This window comes from Protopterus annectens, chromosome 11.part0 (genome assembly GCF_019279795.1).
Source record: "Protopterus annectens isolate FY-2018-M chromosome 11.part0, PAN1.0, whole genome shotgun sequence".
In the NCBI taxonomy this organism is placed as follows: domain Eukaryota; kingdom Metazoa; phylum Chordata; order Ceratodontiformes; family Protopteridae; genus Protopterus; species Protopterus annectens.
This window is the reverse complement of record NC_056745.1, coordinates 75099840-75127810: the sequence shown is the minus strand read 5'-3', so window position 1 is coordinate 75127810 and position 27971 is coordinate 75099840. Positions and strand designations below refer to the sequence as shown.

The following is a 27971-nucleotide window of genomic DNA, read 5'->3' as shown; positions in this document are numbered from 1 at the left end:
AGGCCTTTGGGCCTCTCCCTTATGCCACTTATGTGTGTCTGCCTTTCGATGAACTCATGGACCTAGTTTGTTGAAAGGTGTGGGATACTCCAGATTCTGTGGAACCAGTCCCTCGGAAGCCAAATAAATTCATTACACCCCCCCCCCGCTGATAAAACTTTCTTTAAGAAAGGTGTCCCGGTAGATGGGCGGCCACCAAGAAGGAACTGTCGGAGACATCCTCTTCTGTCCATCCTCCGAACAAAGAGTCTCATATGATGGACGGATACAAAAAGCGTGCTTTTTCTTCAGCGACCATAACACTCAGGTCCCTGAATTATCTCACACATTTTACCAGGTTTCAGAGAAATCTTCTGAAGGAGCTAGGAGATACTCCTCAGGGTTCAGTAGCTGTGGGGGTATCAGATAAAGTTTCCTCCTAGCTCTTCACTCCTGCATGAGACTCATTTCTTATGCACTTGATGGAGCAAGTAGGGCAGCGGGTTCAGGAATTTCCCTAAGCAGGCATTCCTGGATGCACTTGTGTAACTTTGCAGAGCCTTTAAGTCTTCTTTTGTTAACGCCCCCTTCGATAGCTCATCCTTATTCGGGCCTAAAGTCAAAGACACACTAATCAGGTGTGAACAGGAAGAAAAACTCTCTCTGACATAGGAGTCTGTCCCTAACCTTCTAGATCTTATCCAAAAGGGATAAAAAATGTGGTTTTGAAAATCCCAGAGAGTTTTTCAAGACACACATGGTGATTCTTCTCTCAGGGGCAGAGGGGGAAGCAATAATGGAAGACACCAGCCATGCAGCAGAGGGAGTCCACAAAACCAGGATGACAGGGAATCCTTCCTTGGCAAGCCAAGGAGACTCACATGTCCATCTCTGGAGGCAGTCGAGGGTTACTTTTCTTTGTACCCAGAAGCCTGGCTAAAAATGACAAAAGACAAATGGATACAAAGCATCATATCCAGAGGTTACTCCATACCCTTTTCCTTTCCCACTCCACACATCAGAAAGATTCCAGACATTCCACCCAGTCACAGGAAACAGGTAACACTAGAAATACAGAGGTTGCTAGAAAAAAGAGTCATCCAAATAGTCCCCACAGACCAAATAGGATCCAGAACTTACTCAAGGTTATTTTTAGTTCCAAAGAAAACAGGGGACTGGAGACCCATCTTGTATCTCAGCAAGCTGAACAAAGCAGTAAAAAAGTCAAAGTTCCAGATGGTAACACTGCAGTCAGTTCTCCCTTTTCTGGGAAAAGATGATTGGATGTGCTCTACAGGCCTCCAGGATGCGTACTACCACATAAAAATGGACAGGCAATCCAGGAGTCATTTGCACTTTCGGCTGGGAGCCAGTCACTACCAGTTTCGAGCTCTGCCCTTTAGTCTCACTACAGCTCCCAGAGTGTTCACCAAATGTATAGCAGTAGTTACAGCTCACCTGAGACGCTGCTAACCACCACCACCGAGCATCTAGTAATAAAAGCAAGAGACACCACATTGAAACTCTGCTCCTGTTTAGGGATCACAATAAATTATGAAAAATCTGCTTTATCGCCATCTCAGCATATTGTTTTTATAGGAGCAGATCTAGACACCACAAAAATTATGGTAAAGCTTCCCCTAGAAAGAGTTCACATCCTTCGACATCAGGTCTTAATCCCAATGCACATCCTGGGGGAAATCCAGTGTGATAGCAGACAAACTCAGCAGGGGAATTCAGATGCCTCATGAGTGATCCCTAAAACTAGACACAGTGGAAATGATTTTTCGAAAATGGGGCCAGCCTTGCTGTGACCTTTTTCCCACATCCATGAATGCCAGATGCAGCAGCTACCTTGCCTTAATCCCCCTTCCGGGGAGTCTCCAAGGGATGCACTTGTACATGATTGGCCCTCGGGTCTCCTCTATGCCTTCCCTCCCTTCCCATTGATACCCAAAGTTCTTCAGAAAGCCAAAGTATTGAGAAGGACTTTAATAATTGTCACCCCTTACTGGCCTCATCACATCTGGTCCCCCTTCCTGTGGCCTCATCTTCAGGAGGAACCTGAACCCACTTCCAGATCTTCTGACCCATCCATTGGGAATGCTCCATCCATCCCGTCAAACCCTCATGTTGAGAGCCTGGCTGCTCCGATTCCTAATATAGCCAGGCTGCCTGACCTTTCACCTTCAGTGCAGCATATCCTGATTTCTTCTCATAAAGCTTCTACGAGAAAATTATTTATCAGCAAATGGAAAAGATTTTCATCCTGGACCTTGGAAAATCATATTGACCCTTTCTCCTATATCTTCCATACTGGAGTTCTTATCAAGCTATTTCATGGCGGGACAACTGCAGCTACTATTCGAGTTCAATTAGCACTGATCTCTAATTTCCATTTAGGAGAAGTGGGGCCGAATGTTATGTCCCACAGACTTTGCAAAGCCATCTTGAGGGGTACCGTTCTGTCAAGACTGCCCATTAAACCACTTCTACCCCCCTGGAACCTGAATTTTTTATTATTCCACATGATTCTCCCCCCATTTGAGCCTGCATCATCCTGTGACTTGAAGTTCTTAACCTGGAAGACGATTTCTTAATAGCTATTACTTCAGCTAGGAGAGTTTCGGCGTTACAAGCATTGTCTATCAAACCCCCATATATGCTGTTCCACAAGGACAGAGCATCACTTCATACAAATCCATCCTTTCTACCAAAAGTATGCTCAGAATCAAACTTAAACCAGTCCACAGACTTACCAGTCCCCCCAAGTTTGGCAATAAGGCAGAATATATGTTACACCAACTAGACGTACATAGGCAATTATGTTTTTAATTGCGTAGAACGAAGGACTTTAGAAAGACTGACAAATTATTTGTGCCCTTCTTAGACTGCAAAAAAGGTGCTCCAGTTACTAAGACTACTGTCTCCAGATGGCTGTCAGATTGCATTGCATTCACATACAAATCCCAAAACAAACGACCTTGTGACAAAGTAAGAGGTCATTCTACCAGAGCTATTTCTAATTCTTCTGCCTTTCAGGCTAAACTGCCAATTGATACCATTTGTGCTGCAGCAACATGGGCAAGAGCTCCTACTTTTATTACTCATTACAAAGTTGATTTGGCCTCCAGGGACAGAGCCTCTTTTGGGTCCATTGTTCTGAAGAATATTATCCCTTGAGCCACCCAAGAAAGATGGTGCTAGGGACACTGTCCCAATCAGTACAGAATGAAGGCGAGATAGGACAACATCACATAAAGAAGTTATGTACTCACCATAATGTTCCATGTGTTGTCCATCTCACTTTCATTCTTACATCCCACCCTCATTCCCCCAGCCTTTGGCTCCTGGAGGACTGAGAGGATTTATTTGGTGACTAATATTCTCTGACCCTCTTCTTGGCTTGTAAAGTAGTAAATTTTTATATGCATATATTAGTATACCAGCAAACAAGATCTAGAGAATAACTCCAGGGAATCATGGGATAGGGTGTAAGCCACAAGCAAGTTGAAGACCTCGAGCTTTTGTAAATGGCCAAGTCAGAGTAACCAATACAGAATGAAGGCGAGATGGACAACACACATGGAACGTTATGGTGAGTACATAACTTCTTTTTTCCCCAGCAAAAAAGAAGTATTGGACAGGAGAGACACTAGAGAGTAGGGACATTAAGTAAATTACCCTAACTTCTTGAAGTGTTATTTGGATGAATAAATGTGTAACTACAGATTCATCCTGATATAGCACCATTGACTCTCATGGATAGGAGAAACATGCAATTACCCCAAGGTTGTGGATAGGAGAAACATGCAATTACCCCAACGTAAAATTGTTTGACCTGTGTTTGGATAATTGTATTGCAAATTATCAGGGCAAATAATTACCATTGGAATGCAAGGTTAGGCTTCTTCAGATCCTCATAGATCCTATGAACCTATTAAAAAAGGAGTAAGAGTTTTGAACCTTGTACTGTTTGCACAGCAAGTACCTTTACACATTAGTCATCTACAATAACACTAAACACTAGGGATAACTGTTAAATATTATCCTACGTTACCATAAAAGAACAAAGGGGGTGAACTCTGCACCCTTGCCACACAAAGCATCATATTATCAGCATTTTAGCATGACACTTTGTCTGATATGACATGACTGGCTGAGTGTACTGGTCTGTAAATTATGAAGGACAGGCCAGGTATAAGGCAAAATCATAGATGTTCTGCACAATCAGGGATGGTTTTGTTGGATAGGGATGTGTCCATATGGGGGTCTGCTATACCTTGTATCAGCCATGCTTAACACTTCCAGGCAAAGCCAGTAAGAACACAAGATGACACCAGGGAAATGTTTTAAATATTACATCAAGTCACTTAAAAAGTTAATAGAGAAAGTGATCTACAATCACAATGCAGTTTATGAAGCATAAGAAGAATTAAACTTTATATTTTGGCATTATTGACTGACTGTAATCATCCAAGATTTATGAGGGGCAGGAGAAAAAAATAAGAGGATACATTAGGGATATTCTGTCAACTAAAGGAGAAGTAAGAAGTGTTTCAATGTGTTTGTGTGTATCTGTGCGTGAGTTTATGTGTATTTGAATGTGTGCATGTGTGTGGGAAAGTGAATGTTGGGGGGGGGGCCTGTGCCAACACTGTGCATGGACCGCCAAAGGTGCTTACTACAGGAAAAAGCTGATTAGCAATAGCAGTAGTTACTGATGGTTTAGAGACATACACATTAGCTGATAATAAGGTCTTTCTTCATTGCAGCTAGCATGTCTCTCAATCATATTTTCCACAGTCACAGACTCAGTTCCTTTTGGCCTCAGCCCTCACCAACAGTGACTGGATTCTTTTTGAATCTCAGGGTCTGTCTTATAGAATCCTTATTGACCTGTAGTAGTTGTAATATAATGACTACCATTGCATTGCCTTGAAAATATACTCATTTTACTAGATAGATAGATAAACTATAAGCTTCATCCCTGTGTGATCTGGTGCCCATTAAAACCCTTACAGTTCAGAATGTGTCAACTGTAATTTGTTATCCTTTAGAATATATAAAATATAAAAAAAATGTGAATCTCACTATCAACTTTATCACCATACTAATAATTATACATTTAAGCACTTAAATGACAGTAATTTTGTTCATACCTGGTATGGTATTATCTAGCATAAATCCAAATAATCCTCCAATGAACATATTTGTTGTTAGGAGAACACGGATCACCTGGTCAAGTTGTACTACTCCTAAAAAAATAATTAATGGGTTATATTTTTGCAAAACTAACTCATTACATCTTAAGTAATTAGCAGACTACTATATATAGTTATTTCATTGGTACAATAACTGTATTTCCACTTGTGGCACTGCTAACCAAAATTGTCAGATGTTTTCTCATTGCAAAAAAAAAAAAATATTCCTGTCAGAGCTCTCCTTGTTAGGGGAGAATATAAGGAGAATTCCATACCTGTCTGGTCTGTCGTAGCATTTATAGGCACAGTGAAATGAGTGGTTTTGTCCTCATGTGTGCCTGTGTGCATGTATGTTTGTTTTGTGGAATCTATATACAACATATTCTTATCATTATAAGTTTATACCCTTGAAAACAGAAAGGGTTGTCCCGCCCCAAACACGCACCTCCTTGCTGATGATTGCTGACCCAGTAATACAGTGGTTGCTAGTCCTCAGCTGAACTTTGACACTTCAGAGATGATTAATTCAGGCTCTTACCTGTTGTACGTGGACAGAATCTAATGGAAGTGAGATAGAATACCAGAGCAGTTTACAGACAGCAAGAGCCCTTTGATGTTAGAAAATCAAAAAGTTTTTGGCCCTAGCTACACAACAGACATTTGTGACACTGCGTTGCTGAATGGGGGGATGGCATACCATTATGGACTTACCATTCTTAAGATGAAGTTAAAAAATGTTCACTTATTGGCAATTCAGGTAAGAATTAAAGATCTAATGACATTTGTTTGAAAAAGTCTAAAGATTTGACATTGCAGTGATTGCACCTGTATGTAATATGTAAAGTATGTTTTAGTATTTAAAGTATGTAAATAAAAAAACAAGCAATCTCCATGGTATCCCTGAAGTCTCAAAACAGCCCACTAAACAAGTGTAGTGGGTGCAAAAACAAAACAGTGTAAGAAACTTCTCTGTGTGGAAGATTTTCAGTTCATATAGCTCTAGTTAATCACTGTATATTAATCAGATCAGACAAAAGTAGTAGAAGTAGTGAACTTAAACTTATCTTAAGTAAAAAAAATATACATATATATATATATAATTGTACAGAATTACAAAGTATTCGAAAGTAATCCAAGCAAGGCAGGCAGTCTGTTTCCAGTCAAAAATCCTTTATTCTTAAGTACACAGACAAGCGATCCAAGTAAAACAAAAATAGAGTAATAGTTTCCTCACAAGCTTTCTAAATATATATATATATATATATATATATATATATATATATGTTGTCTGTCGCGCCTTCATTCTTGCTGGATGGGTCGAGCCGAACAAGCAATGGATAGAGTTACCTCAGATCTCGCTTTTTGCTGCTAGCTTGGTTGGGTACTTCTTTCTACGGTTCCTGGTTTTTTTTTTTCTTTTTTAAAAGTTACTCTTTTTCCCCTTTTTTCAGTTTAATTTTTCTTAATTGTTTAAAAGAACCCTTGTTCTTCCCTTGGGCCTTAGGCCTCTGCAGGACTGTGTGTTTGCCATGGCTTCAGCCCCAGGGTCCTGCAGGAAAGAAAACAAGATCTTCGGCGGAGCCAGAAGAGGTGAGGTCTAGGTCACCTTCTCTTCCTCCTCATCATTCGCCCAGGATCCCCTGCTGGTGGTGTGAGCTTCCAAGTCCGAGGACCCAGGCACGAGCCCGACTCCAGAGAGTCTCATCATCCCGTCTCCATCAACTCCATCCTTCCTTCCTCGACTCCTCCTCCGACTCTTCGAGTGTCTCGGTCGGCCGACTGGTTGCTGGAGCCGCCGAGACGCTACCGCCTCGGCCCGCCGCCGGCGCCCTTTTCCGGGAGGCTCCGCCGAGTGATCCGGCCGAAGCCCTCCGAGGGGTGAGTGGGGTGGACCTTGTCCCACCCCTTCGGCCCGATATCGGGCCTCGAGCCATCACTGTCGGTGCCGAGGGGGTCCACAGTCGTCCGGCCAGCCCCCCCTCCTATGCTGCTCCCAGGTAAAGTCACTCACTCTCTCATCCCGAAGAGCCCCTCTCGAAGAGGAAGTGCAAGAGGAAGCACATTGACTCACCTGAGTCTATCACATCGGACACAGATCTGGATGATTCTGAGGAACTCCCTCGGGACGAATCTTGTATCTCTTCTTGCTTGGCTCTCGCCCTTCCACCTCCCTGGTGTCCCCCTCGACCCCCTCATGCAGGTGGTAGCTAAGAAGGCATGAAATTCATCACAGCTCCATCAGACAAGCAATTTTTATCAAAAGGAGTTTCTGTGGATCCTATGGTGGTAGCTGCCGCCACAAAGAAGGAACTGGCTGATCCTTCAGTGCCTGTCCATCCAGGAATCTAGGTCCATGGATAGGCGGAAGCGATGCCATCCCTCAGAGGACTTTACCATGCATGCTGGCGCTGAATTACTGTGCCATTTCACCTTCTTCAAAGGGACTTGGTTGGTCAAGGAGTGAGATGTTGGATGTTGAAACCACTGCGGGGGTTCCAAAAAAAAATGAACAGCGCAGCTGGCTATCCTATTCCATTTCCAACTCCTCCATGCGCCCTCTCTCTGATGGCAAGACCCTTTCTGTCCGGAGTCTGCTGACTTCTAGGCCTTACCTTACCCCAAAGGCCAGAAGGGTGAAAGATGTGGTTGTGGTTCCAATCTCAAGGGACAAGGCCTGACGACAGACGGGTTCCTCGCCCAAGGCAGAAGGGGAAACAACAATGGTAGACGCGCCCTAGAGGCAGAGGGTGACTGCCCATCTGAGGCAGTCGGGGAAGATTGTCACTGTACCCAGAAGCCTGGCTATCCTTGACACAAGACAAATGGGTACAGTCCATCATTCCGAAGGTTATTCTATCCCCTTCTTACGTTTTCCAAATCAGTCAAAAAATTTCAAAACTGCTTGCAAAAGAGCTATTCAGCCAGTGTCAGCAGACCAACAAGGATCCTAATCTACTCAAGGTTTTTTTTAGTTCCAAAAAAAGGGACTGGAGACCAATTTTGGATCTCAGTATCTTGAACGATCATCGGTCAAAACAAGATTCGGATGGTCACGCGGAAATCCATTCTCCCCCTATGGGAAAAGGAAAACTGGATGGTGCTCTATAGACCTTCAGGACGACGTACTATCACATAAAAATGACACAGACTCCAGAAGATTCCTCCGCTTCAGGCTGGGAACCAGTCATTTTCAATTCAGGGCCCTGCCCTTGGTCTCACTCTCTCTCCCGTTTGTGTAAATGCATGGCAGTGGTAGCTTCTCACCTGAGACAGACAAGGATTTCAGGTGTTTCCATATTTGGACGACTGGCTCCTCACAGCTCCCACCAAGCATCTCCTTCTTATGGCCAGAGATTACACTTAAACATGTCTGCAACACTATTGGTGTCACTACTTCTCAACAACAACAGAGCCAAAGCCAGGTTAGTTCTAAAGGTGTTGGGAATTGGCAGCGCCATACCTCTCCTCCCATTGGCCAGATACCACATGCGGATCCTTCAGTGGATGCTCTTTTCTCAATGGTCAAGACCATTTGTTCCACCTCCTCCGGATGCCTCCCTGATCGGGTGGGGGGGCATTATCAGAGCAGGACAAACCAGGGCACATGGCAACAGACAGACAATATGTCTGTCTTCTCAGCGAACAAACAACATCCCAGGAAGTCCAATCCATTTGCGGACAAGTTGAGCAGAGCTATTCTTATCTCTGAAAGACTGTGTAGTGAGAGAAATATTTCTCAGCCTTGCTGCGATCTTTTACTCCCCACTCCCCAAACAGCAAGTGCAGAGAATACTTCACTCTATTCCCTTTACCAGGCCAACCCAGCAGGTCCACTGATCTCAAGTAATACAAGTACAAGCTATCGCTCAGAAAGGCTCGTTGATCCTCATGCGCCTTACTGGCCTCGACAAGTGTGTGTCCCCCTTTCTACATCGATTTCTTTGATCCATCAGTGGGGGGTCAGCTTCTCGCTCCCCCCCCTCTCTGAACCTCACTGCTTGGTTCGAGTAGTGGAAGACGCTTTCATATTGGGCACACAAGAAAGGACATAGATCCTTTCACCGCTTCCATCCAACTAGTCCTTGATTTTCTTGCTGAACTCTTCCATGCAGGTTCATCTCCATCTACTTAAGGTTCAATTCATGGCTATTTCTTTTTCCATGTGGGTATTTCTGAATCTGCCCTAATGTCCCACAAACTCTGCAAAGTGTTCCTTAAGCTATTATCATGGAAAACTCTTTTCTGGTGGCTATCACATCAGCTAGAAGAATTTCAGAACTTCAAGCACTCAGTTGTCGTTCTCCTTACCTTGTGTTCCATAAGGACAGAGTTTCTACCGAACTCCGGTCCTTTTGCCTAAGGAGGTTTCAACATCAAATCTAAAGGAATGCATTGACCTCCCTGTTTTTTTCCGGAGTATTCAAATAGGTCTGAACAGAAATTACACTACCTGGATGTTCATCGTCAATTAAGGTACTAAGTTTCAAAGGTATCTTTATCCAGATGGCTAACATCTCTGATTACCCTTGTTTATGAAATTAGACACCAAGAGCTGCCTAATAAACCTAAAGCCCATTCCACATTTCCCATTATAAGTTGGATTTAGCTTCCCATGTTAGTTGTCTTCTTCGCCTCTTCTCTTCTAATCCCCCCCTCCTTCCCCTGGCCTGGACAGACCTAGAGGAGTTGTGATCGTCCTCTCTTTCTCACCTCTCTTTCTTAGTCATATGCTATTATGCATATTTCTTGTTTCAGGATATAGGTTAAGCTGGGTTAGCTTTACAAACGAGATCTGAGTACTCTCTGCCCAGCATGTGGGATATAAGGGGAGCTCGAGCCGGTGGAACCAACTCTTTAGAGAGCTGAGAGATGAGAGGAGGCCCGAGGTGCTCCCGAACCCATCCAAAAAAGAGAAGAAGAGAAGCAACCAACATGGAACGTTATGGTAAGAACATAACTTCTATATATATACTTTTATCAGGCAAGGGAGTGTTATTGGTACACATGTTAAATTCACATCCCTTCCCCCATCAGTGTGACATTCAAGCTGGTCCTGCACTACTTACTAGCTGTCATAATAATATAACCCAACTACAATTGATTTTTTACATGCAGAGTATATATATATATATATATTTTTTTTTTTTTTTTTTGATTGCCAAATGGACTAAGGTTGATATATTTCCAGCCATGTAGTATATTGTCTTAGATAAAATCACAGACTTAATAATCTACTTAATAATCTGGTTAAATAAGAGGTACCACATCATTATAAATGTTATTTAAAGTACATAAGGGTTATATTATTATGGCAGCTACTAAGTAGGGCAGGACCAGCTTGAATATCACACTGATGGGGGAAGTTTGCTGGATTTCTAAGGTGCTGTCTTGCCTGTAAAGAGGGCCAAGTTTCTGGTGGCTCTTTTAAATGTTTAAAGAATATGCTGATCAGGTTTAAGATTGTCATCTGTTACAATACCCATTAATTTAGTCTGTGTGATACTACCTCAGTTTTAGTGATGTAACCAAGGAAGATTGTTTTTAATGGATATGGTGTATTGAGGTGAAGAGCATCAGCTTTGTTTTAGTGGGTGTGGTAGGTTTGGATTTTTCAGCCAGGTTTTGATTGAAGAGCAGTTTGATTTCTTGTAGTCTGGATGTTGTGGAGGCTGTACATACTAAAGTTGAATCATCTGAGTATTGTACTATATTTGCTTGTTGTGCAGCAGTGTGAAGCTTGTTTATAAAATATTAAAAAGAAGAGGTCCTAGAGTAGAGCCCGAGATAGATCTGTGGTAACTGGAAGAGAAGTCCTATTGCCATTTGACAGCTTATTGCCTTCCAGTTAGATAACTGAGGAATCATTTAAGGGAGGATTGAGAGAGATCTATAGAAAGAGTTCAATAACTAAATGTTGGTGTGATAGTGTTGAAAACTTTGGATAAGTCTAGGAGCACAATTGACACTAAGTTACTTGGGGGGGGGGGTCTGAAACCATACTGTATTCTAAGAGCATCTTATTTGATTTTTAGGTAATGTAGAAGTTGAGCATGAATAGATTTTTCAAGTATTTTTGATTGTGTGTGTGTTGGGGGTGCAGTGGGCCTGTAATTATTAAACTCTGTAGATGTGCCACCTTTTGTGTAAAGGGATAATAATGGATTTTTTCCAGATGGAAAGAATGTGTTTTTGAGATATAGATATATTTATCAATAGAGATTGGAAAAGCAATTTGCATCTACAGCCATTTTTAAGTAGTCTGAGGGGAGTTGGTCAGCAGCTAAGGTTGTTGGTTTTAGCTCATGTAGGAGTTCTTTAATGGTGGAGGTATGTGCCGGGCTGATGTCCAAATAGCTTAGGATATTTAGCAGAGGCTGCTGGTACTGAGAGAGGAGTGAAAGTGTTAATGTTTGCGAGGGGCAATATAGTCTATATAAAATAGTTGTAAACTTTGTGGGCATTGAAGTAGTATTGTTGGGTGTAGGGGTGGGGGTGGTAATTTGGCCTGGAAGTTAGTTTAGGGACGTCCACAAGAGTTTTGGATTTTTTTTGTTTTGTTTATTTTGGAGGATGTTGTATGATGTTTGCTTGTCATGTTTTATTTGGTATTTTATCCTGTTCCTTGGTTGCCTGAAAAGTTGAAATGTATTTTTTTTTATTTTGGAGTCTTTCTTTCCAGGCTTTGTCGCACTGCGGCATTCATTTCTTAGTTTCTTTTGTTAGCCATGGTGCAGGATTGGATTTGACCTTTTTAGTATGTGTTGGGGCAAGGTTATTGAGAATTTTAATATCTTATTGAGGTGAAAGTCTAAGGACATGGCATTTTCCTGTTATTTTATCTTAAGGATTTGATGTGTGTTTCTCAAAGTTTTTTTTTGAGTTATGAACTGGTTTCTGAATTGTATGTGTATCTTATATTTTGTAACTTCTGAAAGTGTGAGTAGGTTTATGGTCACTTAGGCTGTCTGGAAGGCTACCAGATGCCCTAATTTGGGTGGGACTACTAATTAGAATCCAGTCTAAGGTTGGTTGCCTAGCAGTACTTTTGTGCACTCTAGTAATTGATGTAATTAACTGTGTAAAGCTGTACAGGTTTATGGAATCGGATGAGATATTGCTATTGATAAGCTGCCAGTCTATATTTAGGTCTCTCCTAGCATTATTTTTTCATGTTGTATAGGGTGGAATATCCGGTACAGGATATTTTCCACAGTGGTAATGTTTTTACCTGGTGGGATATGTATGGCTACTAAACAAAGCATTTTCCTGTTGTTGATTTTTGAGATGTGATAATAAGTAGTCCTTTATTAAACTGTGGAATTTCCTGTGCATATACAGTTATGTTTAGGGAATTCTTGTAGATGGTTATTCCGCTTGTCCACTTATTTGTCTTGTCAGGTCTTGTTATATTGAAACCAGGTGGGGGTAATTTTATTGTCATTTATGTCTCTTTTCAGACATATTTCTATAGCTATGATAACATCTGGGGAATATTTGGCAATACAAGCATGTATGTCCTGGATTTTATTGTATATGCTTGTAAGATTAATTGGGAAGCAAAGGCTGGAATTGGGAAATGGGAGAGGAAAAGAGAATTGTATATTTAATAATGTGCTGTTAGTTTGAGTTTTTTGGCTGTTGTGTGAGGCCACAGTTTGGGTGAACGTCTCCTCTGATTTTTTTGTGTGCAAATTTTATGAAGTGCCTCTTTCTGTGTCTGTAATTGTTGTACTGTCAGTAGTCAGATTTATTCACAAGTGCATTGCCTTTCCTTCTTTGTCAAATCTCGTACGCACTTAAATCTGTTATAATTATCTGTGTTTTTATCAAATTGTATGTATTCTATTGTTTGAGTTTTTATCAAACTGTATGTATTGTATATATCACTGTGGAGCTTTTCTCCTCGGGCCTCCACTGAAAATGGGCACTTTTTGGCTCAGTGGACCTTCCCGGTAAACAAATGCAATAAAGAAATAAATAAAGTGAAGTAAGTAGCCAAATGCATGTATTCCGCGGTAGCACAGCGGTAGCATTGTTACCTCACAGCAAGAGGTTCTCCCGTTTGATTCTCGGCTTGGGAGTGCCTTCTGTGTGGAGTCTGCATGTACTCCCCGTGGTTGGGTAGCGTTCAAAAGACATGTGTGCGTAAATGGGTGTGCTTTTGTTGAAGGTTGGGCGTCGAGCTGGCACCTTGGCATTTTGTAAAAATCTACTGCCAATCATTAGCGGACTGGAGTTCTGCTGTGGCGACCCCTTACCGGGAAAAAGCTGAAAGACAAACAACAACAACCAATAACACTTTGTTTTCCAGCACAATAAACCACTCCCTAGCCTGATAAAAAGTATATATATTTAGAAAGCTTGTGAGGAAACTATTACTCTATTTTTGTTTTACTTGGATGACTTGTCTGTTTACTTAATAAAGGATTTTCAACTGGAAACAGACTGCCTGCCTTGCTTAGCTTACTTTTGAATACTTAGTAATACTGTACAATTATATACATTTTATTAATTTTTTTTTTTTTTTTTTTACTTAAGACAAGTTTACGTTCGCTACTTCTACTACTTTTGTCTGATCTGATTAATATACAGTGATTAACTAGAGATATATGGATTGAAAATCTTCCACACAGAGAAGTTTCTGTTTTGTAAAGTATGTAAATAAAGTCATTAACAATTTTCATATCTTTTCATCTGTTTAGAATTGTCAACAGATTTCTTTTTTCTCATTATTGTATATGTATCAGATCTTCATTTAATGCTATGCTTGCATTATTTAAAATCTTTGTGTCATACACATACTCTATAAAACATAATGACTGCTGAAGTACTCTTCTTTGTTTCATTTTTATATCAGGCATGCGGCTAGTTCTTCATTATATTTAGGCCATTTTTCCTGGTTAGGTTGTTATGGAAGATGCACATGTGCCCTTAAATGTGCTTTCAGAGTACGTGGAATGTGAGAACATTCTCACAGCAGTTAGCCAAATCATGGGGCCTTAACTCTAATTATTGTAGCGTAAGAGAGATTAGCCTGGAGGGCTAAATTTAGAAAGTCAGTTTCTCACTGAAAGATCATCCAAAAGGAAGACCTCGCTGTATGTAATGGTAGATGGCCAAGTTTGGGTTAGCTGGTGGAGTGTAACTTCTGGATCATAGTTTGTAAAAATGTTTTCTTTTTAGAACTGAAAGTAGTGACTGGGAAAGGGCTACAGTTTTGAACTTTCCTTTGGCCTAGATGAGGCCTACAGTCTATGACTTTCTGATTGGGGGTTCCACCTGTGTCCCTCTTGGTCAGGGGCAATAGGTGCTGATTTTAGTGTCTGCTTGAACTAGGCACCCTTGGTAACAAGGGTTGAACTTGGGTAGGTTTGTAAGGGCCCTGGGGCCATTAGCCTAGTAATCTATGATCAGGCAGCTTCTGTTTGGGAAAGGTTGTGTGGACTGGATGTTGTTCAGAAGGTATATTTTATTTAGAAATTGTAAACCAAGTGGGCTAGTACTTTAGTTTGTGGAATTTTAATAAACCTTTATTTTACATATGCCTTACCTGTAGAGTCATCCTAGAATTATAAAGTGTGTGTGTGTGTGTGTGTGTGTGTGTGTGTGTGTGTGTGTGTGTGTGTGTGTGACTGGACCCTAGACTAAGATAAAAATATGTAGCTTGTACACCACCAGCATTTATCTACAGTTTTGATGTAACATCAGCAAATTACTGTCACCCATACGGAATCTTCAGAGCTACAAAGATTCTCATAAACCTTCCATATTTTTTGCAGTTTGCTAAAAACGAAATCAAAATATTATATACAGTGCACAGATAAAATGTAAAGAATAGGAACCGCAATAAACATTCTAGTCCACCAACCAATGAAGGGAAAATACCAAAACAGGGATTGAGACATTTTGCATGTGTGTATATATATATATATATATATATATATATATATATATATATATATATATATATATAAAATTAAGGAAAATGTGTCAGTTAATATTACATTGAAAATCTGGAGGATGGTGACAGGACCAGCCACTTGGTAGTGTGAACATTGGCTTTAGGTGATGTTACACCCCAACCCCATATACAAAATGGGAAAAAGGGGGTTGATGTTGATGCTGGTTAAAGCAGGTGAGTGAAGTAGGACTTTACTATGTGAGAGTAATGGGTTTAGTGCAATTGAAAATGTACATACTTATGATTTTAGCAGCCATTGTAAATTACTGTATTAATTTTTGCATTGCTTAGTTGTAAGCATCTCAGTACCTTAAAAATCATTAAGGTGATGTTTTCTGCCATGAGACATGGTAACCCGAATGCAAACAGTATGGATTTTTCCATTCCCACAGAAATGGCTGGATCAAGCAGGAAAATATCAGCTAGAGAGAAAGCTAACAGTGCCAGGAACATAGAATTTAGGAATGAAAAATAAAAACTATAGAATCAACATTCGGCCTTAAGAGGAAATGGGAACAAATCTATATCAGTACCAACAGTAGACATTAGGGAAAATTGAATCCTATTAGGTTATATCCTGGGTAGACTGCAGAAATGCTGTTTTGGGACTTCTGTTATCCAGGAAAATGCATTATGTGAAACTGAACCTCCTGTCCTTACAACTGAGATGGGAACATTGAACTCTGGGGAGAATTTAGTTGATTTAATATTGCATCTGAGGAAAATACATTGTTCTGTAAAATTCGGGTGCCCCAAAGATATCTGGGCTGCTGCAGACAACACATATTTTGTATGCCTTAGGTCAGTGGCATCTTAACAATATCTTAAAATGAAATGGTTACAGTTGTCAAGAGCAAATAGAAGAACAAGCTGTCATCCTGTAAGAAGAGAAAACAGGTGTGGCACTAATAAATTATGCAGAGTAAGAATAGGAAACCTATACAAAATAGAATGATTTAACAAAGTTGATAGGAGCTATCCCTCCTTCATTTGATGAAATATGCTAAAGAAAGCATATAGGAAATACATATTTAAACATTGTAGTTGGGGCTAATTATGTAGAGAATTGGAAGTTAAATTGATAAAGCAAATGCTTAGATATTAATGATGGTCTTTAAGAAGAGCAAAGAATGGCATACAATTAAGGAATATAAACATTCCCCTGAAAAACATTTTGAATATGCTTGAATTGTGGAAAATCAGTTCACTGATTGAAGGAATGCAACACTCTGAAATGGGTAGACAGCAGTGGCATTATCGGAAAACGTGGTAACCCATTGCCACATTTTCTACAGCCCTGCATACAAAGGCAAAAAGAAAAGTCATAAAATACACTACTGACAGGGGCAAAACAGATTTTTGTGAAGAAGAGATAGGTAGCAAGGTCATTGGTAAAGATGTTGATGATCATTAGCTATATATTATCACATTAATTGGTGACCTACGGTGCAGCATTATGGGAGCATCTTTATCAGTTCCCAGTTTACCCCGTTCAGCTACTAATGAGATATTAGCTATTGTGGGAATGGGAAAAGAATTTAAAATTGTACTTCAGAGTGATGTATTAGAAGAAGAATGAATGCCTTTTCCAGTACAGTTCTGGTGATGGGATCATTTTGGGAAAAGATATTTTACAAGAGACTGATGTCTCTGTGATATATATATTTGAGACTAAGATTTCTTATTATGCTGTGAATGCCAAAGAAAGCAAAAGATGTTCAACATCTTTTCAGAGTTAACTCATCTGACAACAATAATCTTATTATAGCAAAGCTGGGAGGTAGATGGTGATTTTTGAAATTATTTGCAATTTTGTCCAACCAGTACATTGAGATATGATATGGGGATAAACAAGATTATGGAAAAATCAGATTTCTCTATTTGAGGTGAAGATCCACATCTTCCTCAAAAACAAATATTCATTGTGGACAACAGATGCTACAGCTACAAAAGAAATGGTTGAAAATTTCATGCAGAATGAGGTCATGATGGAAGGTAGTGTAACAACAAATTTACTGGTTTAGCTGATCATGACTCTGATGAGTCATGGTGTTTGACAGCAGACTATGCATATACAAATAAATGCATTCTGAGGATTTACCCACTTATGGCCAGCCTGGCTACAATCTTTTGTATAAGATTCAAATTTTGTTAAACATTTCACAATGTTGTACCAGATCAAAAAGTGATTGGCATTACATTTACTCTGAAAAGTTTAATTGCACCATATACACTTTTCTGTTTTAATAACTGTGTAAGAGTCACATATGTTTAAATTTCACAGCTGAAGTATATAGATATTGTGTAGGTTACAAGTTTAAATGTGTTCACTTATTAGGTAAGTGAATTTGAAGTTGAAACCATTCTTTAACAGAAAATGTAATCATACCAAGATTACAAATGCAATATACATTCCAGAGCTCTGAAGATGAAACAACAAACACTATAAGCAAAAGTTTATTTGTGTAATAACAGTGGTATCATCAAAATATAAAACACTAAATGACAAGGTAATAAACTAGACAAAACATACACTTAACATAAAATGGCATTTCTACATTTAGTAACACGAGAGATACATTGTTAAAAATGAAATATTTCATTCAGACAAGAAAAAATACACAGACATGATATGGTCATGTGCATGAAGAACAAATCATGTTCATGAACTGGTAGATGAGTACCCATTGCAGACATCTATTAATTTTCCCATATCCGGCAATAACGAAGAACACTGGATGTCGTAGTGTGCTTTTGTGCTGCTTAGAATGTTGCAACATTAAAAGTTTGTCAGTTGTATGATACTGCATTAGCAGTCTAAACTTTATTGCCAACAGTATTTTAAAGTTGTATCAGTTAAGTAGCAAATAAGTAGAAAAAGTTACTATCTGACACTAGTCAATAGGTCACTTCAAGTGATGTAAACCACTTCTGTATTTCTACAACGTTCTGATTTTGCAGTATGTGCCTGATTTTGCCTTACATTTTTGCCACGTTCCTTATAATTTTTTTTTTCTGGTAAGCTGCAGTGGATTAGTCAGTATTGCAAGACAGTAGAGATTCATATTTCTTGTTGTTCAGCAAATGCACTGTGAGGAAAAATCTGTTATGTTATCTTTTTAATGTCGCTGATTCTGCCTTATCTTTTTGCCATGTCCCTCATACATTTTTTGATTTTCTAGTAAAATCACTGGGGATTATTGTCAGTAGATGTCAGTAATTAGCATTTCCTAATTCTTGTTCAAAAACTGCATATTGATGTAAAAACTGTTAGTATTTCAATGTTGATTTAAAAAAAGAAGAAAAAAAACAGCTTCATGAATGTGTTATAAGTAATACCAACAGTTGCTTTCTTGGCTATGACTTAGACATGGTGCAGTGTTCTCCATCATTATCACCCAATATCCTTAAGGAACTCTTCATTATATTTAGACATTTATCTGTGTATCTCCATGAGTCCAGACAAGATTCTGGGAACAACTTCTAGAAAGTCTTTAAAAGTCCCTTCCTTTTAAATATTTTTGTTACACAGAATTTAACTCAAAAAGACACAAAACAAGTTAAGTATTACTTTTCCATGAAGCCTTCTTTACAGGAATAACAAGAAGACAGTGACACCACTTAAATTCTTCAGTGATGGCAATGGAAAGACAATTTAGTTATATGAGACCAAGCATTTTGAACCAATTTACAGAGACCTAGTATGTGTATCAAATCTGCTACTAAATTGTCATTACAAATTTCAGAAAGTGGTTAAGGTAGTTTCCCCACCACTTCATATTTGTGTCAGAATACAAGGCCTAAACAATATGTCCTACATGAACCAACTGAAAGCCATGTCACAATACCTGGAATCCTGCAGACTGTTAATAGGTGAACATTCATGGCATCCTCTGACTCAACAATGATGGATTTACTGCACATCAACAAATCAAATGTCATCAGAAATACTCAGTATAGGGATCTAAACCACTTCTACAATATCAACAGAACAGTTTGTCGAGACAGGTATATCTTGCAAAGGATACCACTGCTCTGGAACAGACTCCCAATCCACATAAAACAAAACTCATTCCTGTCCATATTCAAATACAGCTTGGATCTATGGATGGGAAATGGAGCACCTACCCCAGGACTGCCCACTGTACTACTGATGAACAAAAGAGGCGGCTCTTATCATAGGAGGTTATTAGGCTAATAGCCATGGGGCCCTTACAAGCCTAGCCAATGTTTATCCCCAAAAAAGAAACCTCAGTCAGCACCTGTCACTCCTGTCAGTGAGGGACACAGGCAAAACCCCTGGGACAAATTTGTGGTTTCCCATCCATTCATCAAGGTTGCGCTTGAAGAGGGTCAGTGAGGTATTCTGTTTGACATGTATGGGAAGTCTATTCCAGAGATGGGGTAGCCTCTGCGAGACAAACCTGTCTCTCCAGCATGTTTTGTTGATGTTGCATAATAGATTTAGGCCTATAAAGTGGGTAATGCGTGAGGAGTTTAACTTACAGATATGGAGCATCTCTAGTAGGGCAGGGTCCAATATTGCCTTGTAGGTGAGACATAGATCACTTCTGAGCAATCTGTATGATACCGAGTAGAGTGATAGTGATTTTAGCCTGTCCACATAGGGCAGGTGTTGGAGGTCATGGATTCTCTTTGTGAGGTATTTTGTGGCCTTTTCAGTTGGTGCAGGTGTTTGGAGAGGTACATACCAAACTGGGTGTTATACTCAATTGTTGGCCTAAAGGAGTACAGAGAGGTAATAACCTCCTTTTTTCTGGATGCAGTCCCTTTAATTATGAGATTAACCAAGTTATTGCCTTTTCTGACCACTGCTGCTACATGATGGTCGAATGTGAGATTGTTGTCAACCTGAGTACCCTGGTCTCTCTCCACAGGTTGTGTAGTTAGTGGGTTGCCGTTGATGTGGTAATCAGTAGGGGCTGTGTTTTTGCCAAATGGCATGATAATACATTTTTTGTGTTTAACTTAAGGCCATGACTTTGGCACCAGTCATTACTTGCTGTGAGACCCTCTTGCAGTATGTTAACATCATGTGGGGTCAATAACAGCACCCAACTTACAGTAGTCTGCAAACTTGGTCAGCCACTGGCCTTTTGTCTTTGCCTGGACCTCTGAGAAGTAGATGACAAACAGTAGGGGTTCCAGGACAGATCCCTGGGGCACACCACTAGTGACAGGTCTGCTGTTGGAGGTGGAGGCACCTATTTTGACCTCGTGGGTTCTGTCAGTGAGCCAGTTGGCCACTCCCATGATGAGATAGGGATTTACACCAAGTTGTGTTAGCTTTTCAATGATGCCTGAGTGGGGGATTGTGTCAAAGGCCTTGGCCAAGTCAAGGTAAGTTATATGTACTGGCTTTCCCTCATCCATGGCCTTGTTGACAGTCTCAAAGAAGTCAACCAAGTTGAATAGGCAAGATCTGCCCTTGATGAATCCAAACTGGGTGGGGTCAAGTGTTTGGAGATTGCCTATGTCCTTGTTTATGAGACCCATAATAATATGCTCCATGGCTTTATAGATCAGACTTGTCAAGCTAGTGGAGTGATAGTTTCCATAGTCAGTAGTGACACTACCTTAGTGCAAGGGGATGACAATGGTAGTTCTCCACTCTGCTGGAATGAAGCCTGTACTTGGGCTGTGGTTGAATAGGATGCTCAATGGTGAAGCTAATTCTTGTTGGAGATGGTGCAGAATACAGCCTGGGATACTATCAGGTCCCATGGAAGCTGTGCTTTATGACTTGGATAGGGCCTTTAACACTTGATCTGTGGAGATGTGAGGTGCAAGACAAGTATCAGGGATGTTGAATGCGCCTTTGGGGGGAATAGGCGATTGAAGTTTGCGCTGAACCTATCTGCTAGCAGGTTGGCTAAGTCAATAGGATCAATGTAAGTGGTATCATTAAGTACTAATTTGGAACAAACCTGGGCTTTGCCATGGGGGTTCCTGACGTAACTGAAGAAGCCTCTGTGGTTAGTGTTTTCCTTTTGTTTTAAAGCCTGTTGATAGAGGATGTCCACCAGATAGGTTTGTGTTTCCTTGAGGAACAGGTTTGAGTTCTGCTGGGTATGGCTGAGTCCATGCAGTTGTATAGGTGCTTGTATACTGCACTGGTGTACTGTTCAGCATAGATGTCTGCATCCTCTGGGGGGGGGGGGGCAGTGGTGTGAAGCTACTGATACCCTCCCTTAGGAGGTTGAAGTCAGCTATTGAGAAGTTTTTTAGCATGGTTATGGCTGGTGGGGGAGGTGAGTGGGTGGGATCGAAACTTCAAATGAGACAAACCAATGATCTGATCTCACCAGGGAAGAACATAATATGAGAGTGGTGCAGCGGTCACCCATGTTGATAAGAACCAAGTCTAGAATGTTGTCTCACCTTGTAGGGGATGAGATGAGCTGGTCTAGTGCCTTAGAATTGATGAAGTCAAGGAATTGTTGGGTAAGTGCATTACTGCAGGAATAGTTCACCCATTCTGTTCTGTGTTGGGGTAGTTGAAGTCACCAAGGATCAAGGTGTTAGGGAGTACCTTGATGGAGTCAAGTAGGTCCAGGTAGGAAGAGTGTCCTGAGTAATGGAGGGGGGTCTATAGCTGGCTATAACTTGAATGGGTGTCTTGCCAACTGTCAGTTGCACCTGGGGTAATTCCATTGCTTCATGCTGGCAAACCTGTCTGGAGGTGTGTGTCTCCTTAATGAAGATAGAGACTCCACCACACTTAGTCTTCCCGACTTCATTTGGGGTCGGAATGCGTGGAATGAGGTATAGCCTGGTAAGGCAGGGGTGCTCTCCACAGCCCTGAACCAAGTTTCCATGACCGCACAGACATCAGCATCTTCTAGTGCAATGAGAGCCTCCAGTGAGTGCATTTGCAGGTTAGGGCTCCTTGGGTTAAACAGCATAACCTTAAATTTGCTTTTTCACAAATCTTTTATGTTGGAAGATTTGTCTTTGGGACATAGCCTAAAAAAGGCACAATGGGGGAGACAAGAGCCTTGGCCAGGATCTGGAATCCCAGGGGTGACACGTGGAGGACATCTCTGGCAAAGGGCAGACAGATACTGGATCCCCTTGGAAAGACACCAGGAATTAAGCCAATTTTTGAAGTGAATTATTTTTGTTGGGATTGTGGTGTCATTCTTGGTGAAGGTAGGATGCTGCTTAGGGCTAGGGTCATACCTTCTTGTACCAAATTGCTTTATCACATGCATGCGTCCCCTCATGTTGTCCATGGTATGATCCCTGTTATTCTAACTAGAGATAATATATAATTTTTGACCATGTGATGGGTAAGGTCAGTATAACTCCAAATGGCACAGGTTAATTCAAGCACAAAAAGGGAAACTAGGCTTAAACATGGTTCACAGGGACAGCTAGCCTAGTGCTTACCTATGAACCTATGACTTTTGAAGTAACATAAACTGTTGATTGGTCATCTTTGGATACAGGAAGATTTTATATGCATTTTTCCATGCCAGTCTGGGTTTATATGAAGGCAATAATTTAAATGTATAATACAATTGGACTTAGATGTTAAGAACCATTTTTCTTTGGATAATAGGTTCATAAGTGTTTACTAGGCTAACAACCACAACAGCCTTTTTAAGCCTAGCCATGCATACCAAATCTCTGACAAGTTCTGATACCCTTGATAAGTGTAAGCATGGGCCTGGGAGATGATAATATTACCAGGAGGAAATTAAATTACATTTGTTTTTGTCAAAGAAGTAGAAGAGGGGAAAGTTTGAGCATGTTAATTCTAATCAAATTTAACACAAGACAGGCTGATGAATTGTTAGACCATTTAACCAACACTGTCTTATCTGAAATTACTTGGTTATTTTTAATAGGTTCTTATGAAATATGCACAGTAACACCGGAAATTATTAACACCAATACTAGAATTATCCAAGACTGGTTGCCGGAGACGGAATTTGTTTAATGCATTTTTAATGACCAATGCAGATTTATAATGAAATGTTTTAAGTAAGAGGGCATTTGGGCAAATTCTTTAGAAGTTTTATTAAGAAAGAGAATAATGGTATAGCAGAGATTAGTATATTTAATTTGTAATCTCACAATGATAATCCAAAGAAATGCATTAGGGAGGGCTAGTTTGTAAAGACCTGTAACTGCCAAAAGGTTAATGACTGGCAGAAATACTGAATAATATAAGGCCTGGAAATCTTAATCTTTGGATCACAAGTCTCCCATGCTTATATGTGGAGTGTTGATATTACTCCATAGGAAGTTTATAATAAGTTTTTTATTGAAAAAATATCCCAGAGAAATATGAGTACTTGTATTGCTGTAGAAATAAAGTATCTTGGAAATATGTATTGTAATTACTGAAACTTTTGCCTGTGAATAAACCTTATTTTTTCAGTAGTGTTCTTATATGGTCCATATCAGTACACCCCAATTACTTTTGCATTTAATGGCTAAGTATTTGAGTTCATCTAGTGGATATTGGATTGACAGCTGGCTCACAGACAGGACCCAGGAAGTCAGGATTAGTGAGATCATCTCCACTAAGAGACCAGTCACCAGCAGGGTACCTCAGGGTTCCGTGATGTTGGGAATGCTCCTATTTGACATCTATATCTTGGAGGTAAAGTTAATGTCAAGGGCCTTTGGCTTACAAAGTTCACAGATGACTGCAAATTGGGAGCTATCATAGATCCCTCCTATGATGCAACCATCTTACAAGAGTGTCTGATACAGACATATAACTGGTGACAAAGCCAGCGATTAAAACTCAGTGCCAAGAAATACATTATAGCACCTTTTGGAAAAACTGTCACTCAGGCTAATTATTCTATCAATAAGACAACCCTAAGACCTGACCTGGTAATCAGGGATCTGGGAACATATACCAACAGTAATCTGGCCTTTGACCAACATGTGGCCAAGGTAGTAAGAAAATCATTCTATGTAATCCAACTTATGAGTAAGGGCATGACATCCAGGTCCAAGGAAGTCATAGTGCCACTTTATTTGGCCCTTATTAAATCCATCATTGAGTATAATGGCCCCTTCAGCATGTACCTGAACAGCCATATGCAACAGTTGGAATGTTCACAAAGGTTCCTTACCAGGAGAATTCAAGGTATAAATACATTGTCCTATATGGCTCACCTTAAAATGCTATCTCTATGATCTGTCTCATACAGGTTGCTGAGAAGCAATTTATACCTGGTATATGAGGCATCCTTGGATAACGTTCTAATGGGCCATTTGCACATTCACAAAATGAGCAGCATCAGAACAACTAGATCCAAATATTTTAATTTTGCTTGTGACATAAATAATACATGTTGGTGAGACAGATATGAGTCTCTGAGAATTCCCCATGTTATGGAACAGGCTTCCATTCCATGTTTCTAGCAATTTATATATAGCACTTTTTATTGCCTGCTGCATAGTTTTTACTGCATTTTATTGCTATTAACTAATCTGCATGGGTAACTGATTTGCTTGCAGTTAAAAGCATTCTGGAGAGTCTCTTTGCTCCTTTATCTGTTTAAAAACTTTCATTTTGTGGCTCTCTGCTGTCATAAAGATTTCTGTAGTGTTTGCTGTCTAAAAAGTGTAGGCTAATAGCTTTAGTATTGTCCTAGTTTAGATTTGCTGGCTCTGTGCCTGTTTGTCTTTACAGTGATTGTTCAAAGCACATGAACAAGTCATCTTGAATTAGCAGAAGCCTTTCTTTACCTTTCTGGCTGGATTGTGTTAATTGGCTGCTGGCTAGTGGGGGCTGGTTCTTTTCTGCTTTTAAAAAAAAAAGTTGTCTAAGGTTGTATCTTCTGGCATTAAACCCTAACTTTGAGAGGATTTCTGTCTATACACACTGAGCAGAGTGGAAAAGAAGCATTGACTACAACTCTGATCTGAGATATATGAGTATCCTGTTTTTTTGGCTTATTTATACTGATTATTGTTTCTAGCAATTTATAAGTAGCATTTTTATTGCCTGCTGCAAAGTTTTTACTGCATTTTATTGCTATTAACTAATCTGCATGGGTAACTGATTTGTTTGCAGTTAAAAGCATTCCATAGAGTCTCTTTGCTCCTTTATCTGTTTAAAAGCGTTCATTTTGTTGCTCACTGCTGTCATAAAGATTTCTGTAGTGTTTACTGTCTAAATATTGCAGGCTAATAGCTTTGGTATTATCCTAGTTCAGATTTGCTGGCTCTGGGCCTGTTTGTCTTTACAGTGATTGGTCAAAGCACATGAACAGGCCATCTTGAATTAGCAGAAGCCTTTCTTTACCTTTCTGACTGGATTGTGTTAATTGGCTGCTAGCTAGTGGGAGCTGGTTCTTTTGTGCTTCTTTTTAAAATAAAGTTTTCTAAGGTTGTATCTTCTGTACTTAAGCCCTAATTTTGAGAGGATTTCTGTCTATACACACAGAGCAGAGTGGATGAGGGGCGTTGACTGCAACTCTGATCTGAGACATAAAAGTATCCTGTATTTTGGCTTATTTATACTGATTATTGTTTTTTAGCAATTTATATATAGCACTTTTTATTGCCTCCTGCATAGTTTTTACTGAATTTTATTGCTGTTAACTAATCTGCATGGGTAACTGGTTTGTTTACAGTTAAAAGCATTCTGAAGGGTCTCTTTGCTCCTTTATCTGTTTACAAACTTTCATTTTGTGGCTCACTGCTATTATAAAGATTTCTGTAGTGTTTACTGTCTAAAGAGAGTAGGCTAATAGATTTAGTATTGTCCTAGTTCAGATTTGCTGTCTCTGGGCCTGTTTGACTTTACAGTGATTGTTCAAAGAATATGAACAGGCCATCTTGAATTAGCAGAAGCCTTTCTTTACCTTTCTGATTGGTTTGTGTTAATTGGCTGCTGGCTAGTGGAGGCTGGTTGTTTTGTGCTTTTTAAAAAAAATGTTGTCTAACATTTATCTTCTGGCATTTAAGCCCTAACTTTGAGAAGATTTCTGTCTATACACAGTGAGCAGAGTGAAGGAGGGGCGTTGACTACAACTCTGATCTGAGATATACAAGTATCTTGTTTTTTGGCTTATTTATACTGATTATTGTTTCTATTAATTTATATATAGCACTTTTTATTGCCTGCAGCATAGTTTTTTGCTGCATTTTATTGCTAATAACTAATCTGCATGGGTAACTGCTTTATTTGTAGTTAAAAGCATTCTGAAGAGTCTTTCTACTCCTTTATCTGTTTAAAAACTTTATTGATTCTAGCAATTTATATATAGTACTTTTTATTGCCTGCTGCATAGTTTTACTGCATTTTATTGCTATTAACTAATCTGCATGGGTAACTGATTTGTTTGCAGTTAAAAGTATTCTGTAGCTTCTCTTTGCGCCTTTATCTGTTTAAAAACTTTCATTTTGTGGCTCACTGCTGTGATAAAGATTTCTGTAGTGTTTCCTGTCTGAGTGTAGGCTAATAGCTTTAGTATTGTCCTAGTTTGGATTTGCTAGCTCTGGGCCTGTTTGTCTTTACAGTGATTGTTCAAAGCTCATGAACAGACCATCTTGAATTAGCAGAAGCCTTTCTTTACCTTTCTGACTGGATGTTGTTTATTGGCTGCTGGCTAGTGGGGGCTGGTTCTTTTGTGATTTAAAAAAAAGTTGTCTAAGGGTGCATCTTCTGGTATTTAACCCTAACTTTGAGTGGATTTCTGTTTATACACACTGAGCAGAGTGGAGGAGGGGCGTTGACTACAACTCTGATCTGAGATATATAAGTATCCTATTTTTTGGCTTATTTATACTGATTATTGTTTCTATTAATTTATATATAGCACTTTTTATTGCCTGCAGCATAGTTTTTTGCTGCATTTTATTGCTAATAACTAATCTGCATGGGTAACTGATTTATTTGTAGTTAAAAGCATTCTGAAGAGTCTTTCTACTCCTTTATCTGTTTAAAAACTTTCATTTTGTGGCTCACTGCTGTCATAAAGATTTTTGTAGTGTTTACTGTCTAAAGAGTGTAGGCTAATAGCTTTAGTATTGTCCTAGTTCAGATATGCTGGCTCTGGGCCTGTTTGTCTTTACAGTGATTGTTTAAAGCACATGAATAGGCCATCTTGAATTAACAGAAGCCTTTCTTTATCTTTCTGGCTGGATTGTGTTAATTGGCTGCTGGCTAGTGGGGGCTGGTTCTTTTGTGCTTTTTAAAAAAAAAGTTGTCTAAGGTTGTATCTTCTGGCATTTAAGCCCTAACTTCGAGGATTTCTGTCTATACACACTGAGCAGAGTAGAGGAGGGGTATTGACTACAACTCTGATCTGAGATATATAAAGCAAATTTCACACTCCTCAAAACCGAGGTGGAATCCTTCAAAGCCCCCGGGCCTGTGGAAAATACGGCCCAGACCACAGAATCCTTTATAAACGCATTCTATGAACACTTTCAGGAATGCATGGATCATGCAATCCCAAATAAAACCAAGACCCAATCCTCCAAAGGCAGATGTCCTGTCTGGTGGACTTCAGCCATAAACAAACTATACAATAGAAGGAGGAAGCTGCTACATGATAGAGCAAAATCCCAAAAAGGGAAGGCATCTCTGATCAGTATTAGCAAAAAACTATGGGCACTCATAAAATCGTCTAAGGCCAGCTTCGAGAGAGAAATTGCACAGGACACTAAGGATAATCACAAGGCTTTCATTAGTTATGTTAGGAACCTGGGTGGGAATTCCCAGATATGCTCAGAATTAGTCCAAAATGACGAAAAATACACAGAACCCACAGACATTGCCAACATCCTAGCTGACAGGTTCAGCGCAAACTTCTCCTCCCCTCCCC

General features: G+C 39.9%; 1 protein-coding gene across 1 annotated transcript in view; it reads right to left on the bottom strand.

Annotated features, from left to right (window-relative positions):
* The window catches only part of LOC122815177 (solute carrier family 23 member 1-like), a 489586-nt gene that overhangs the window by 14372 nt on the left and 447243 nt on the right, over positions 1–27971 (bottom strand). Inside the window, exon 11 of the mRNA XM_044087457.1 lies at positions 5142–5237. Coding sequence (XP_043943392.1) covers positions 5142–5237 — 96 coding nt within the window. The remainder of the gene's footprint in view (positions 1–5141; positions 5238–27971) is intronic.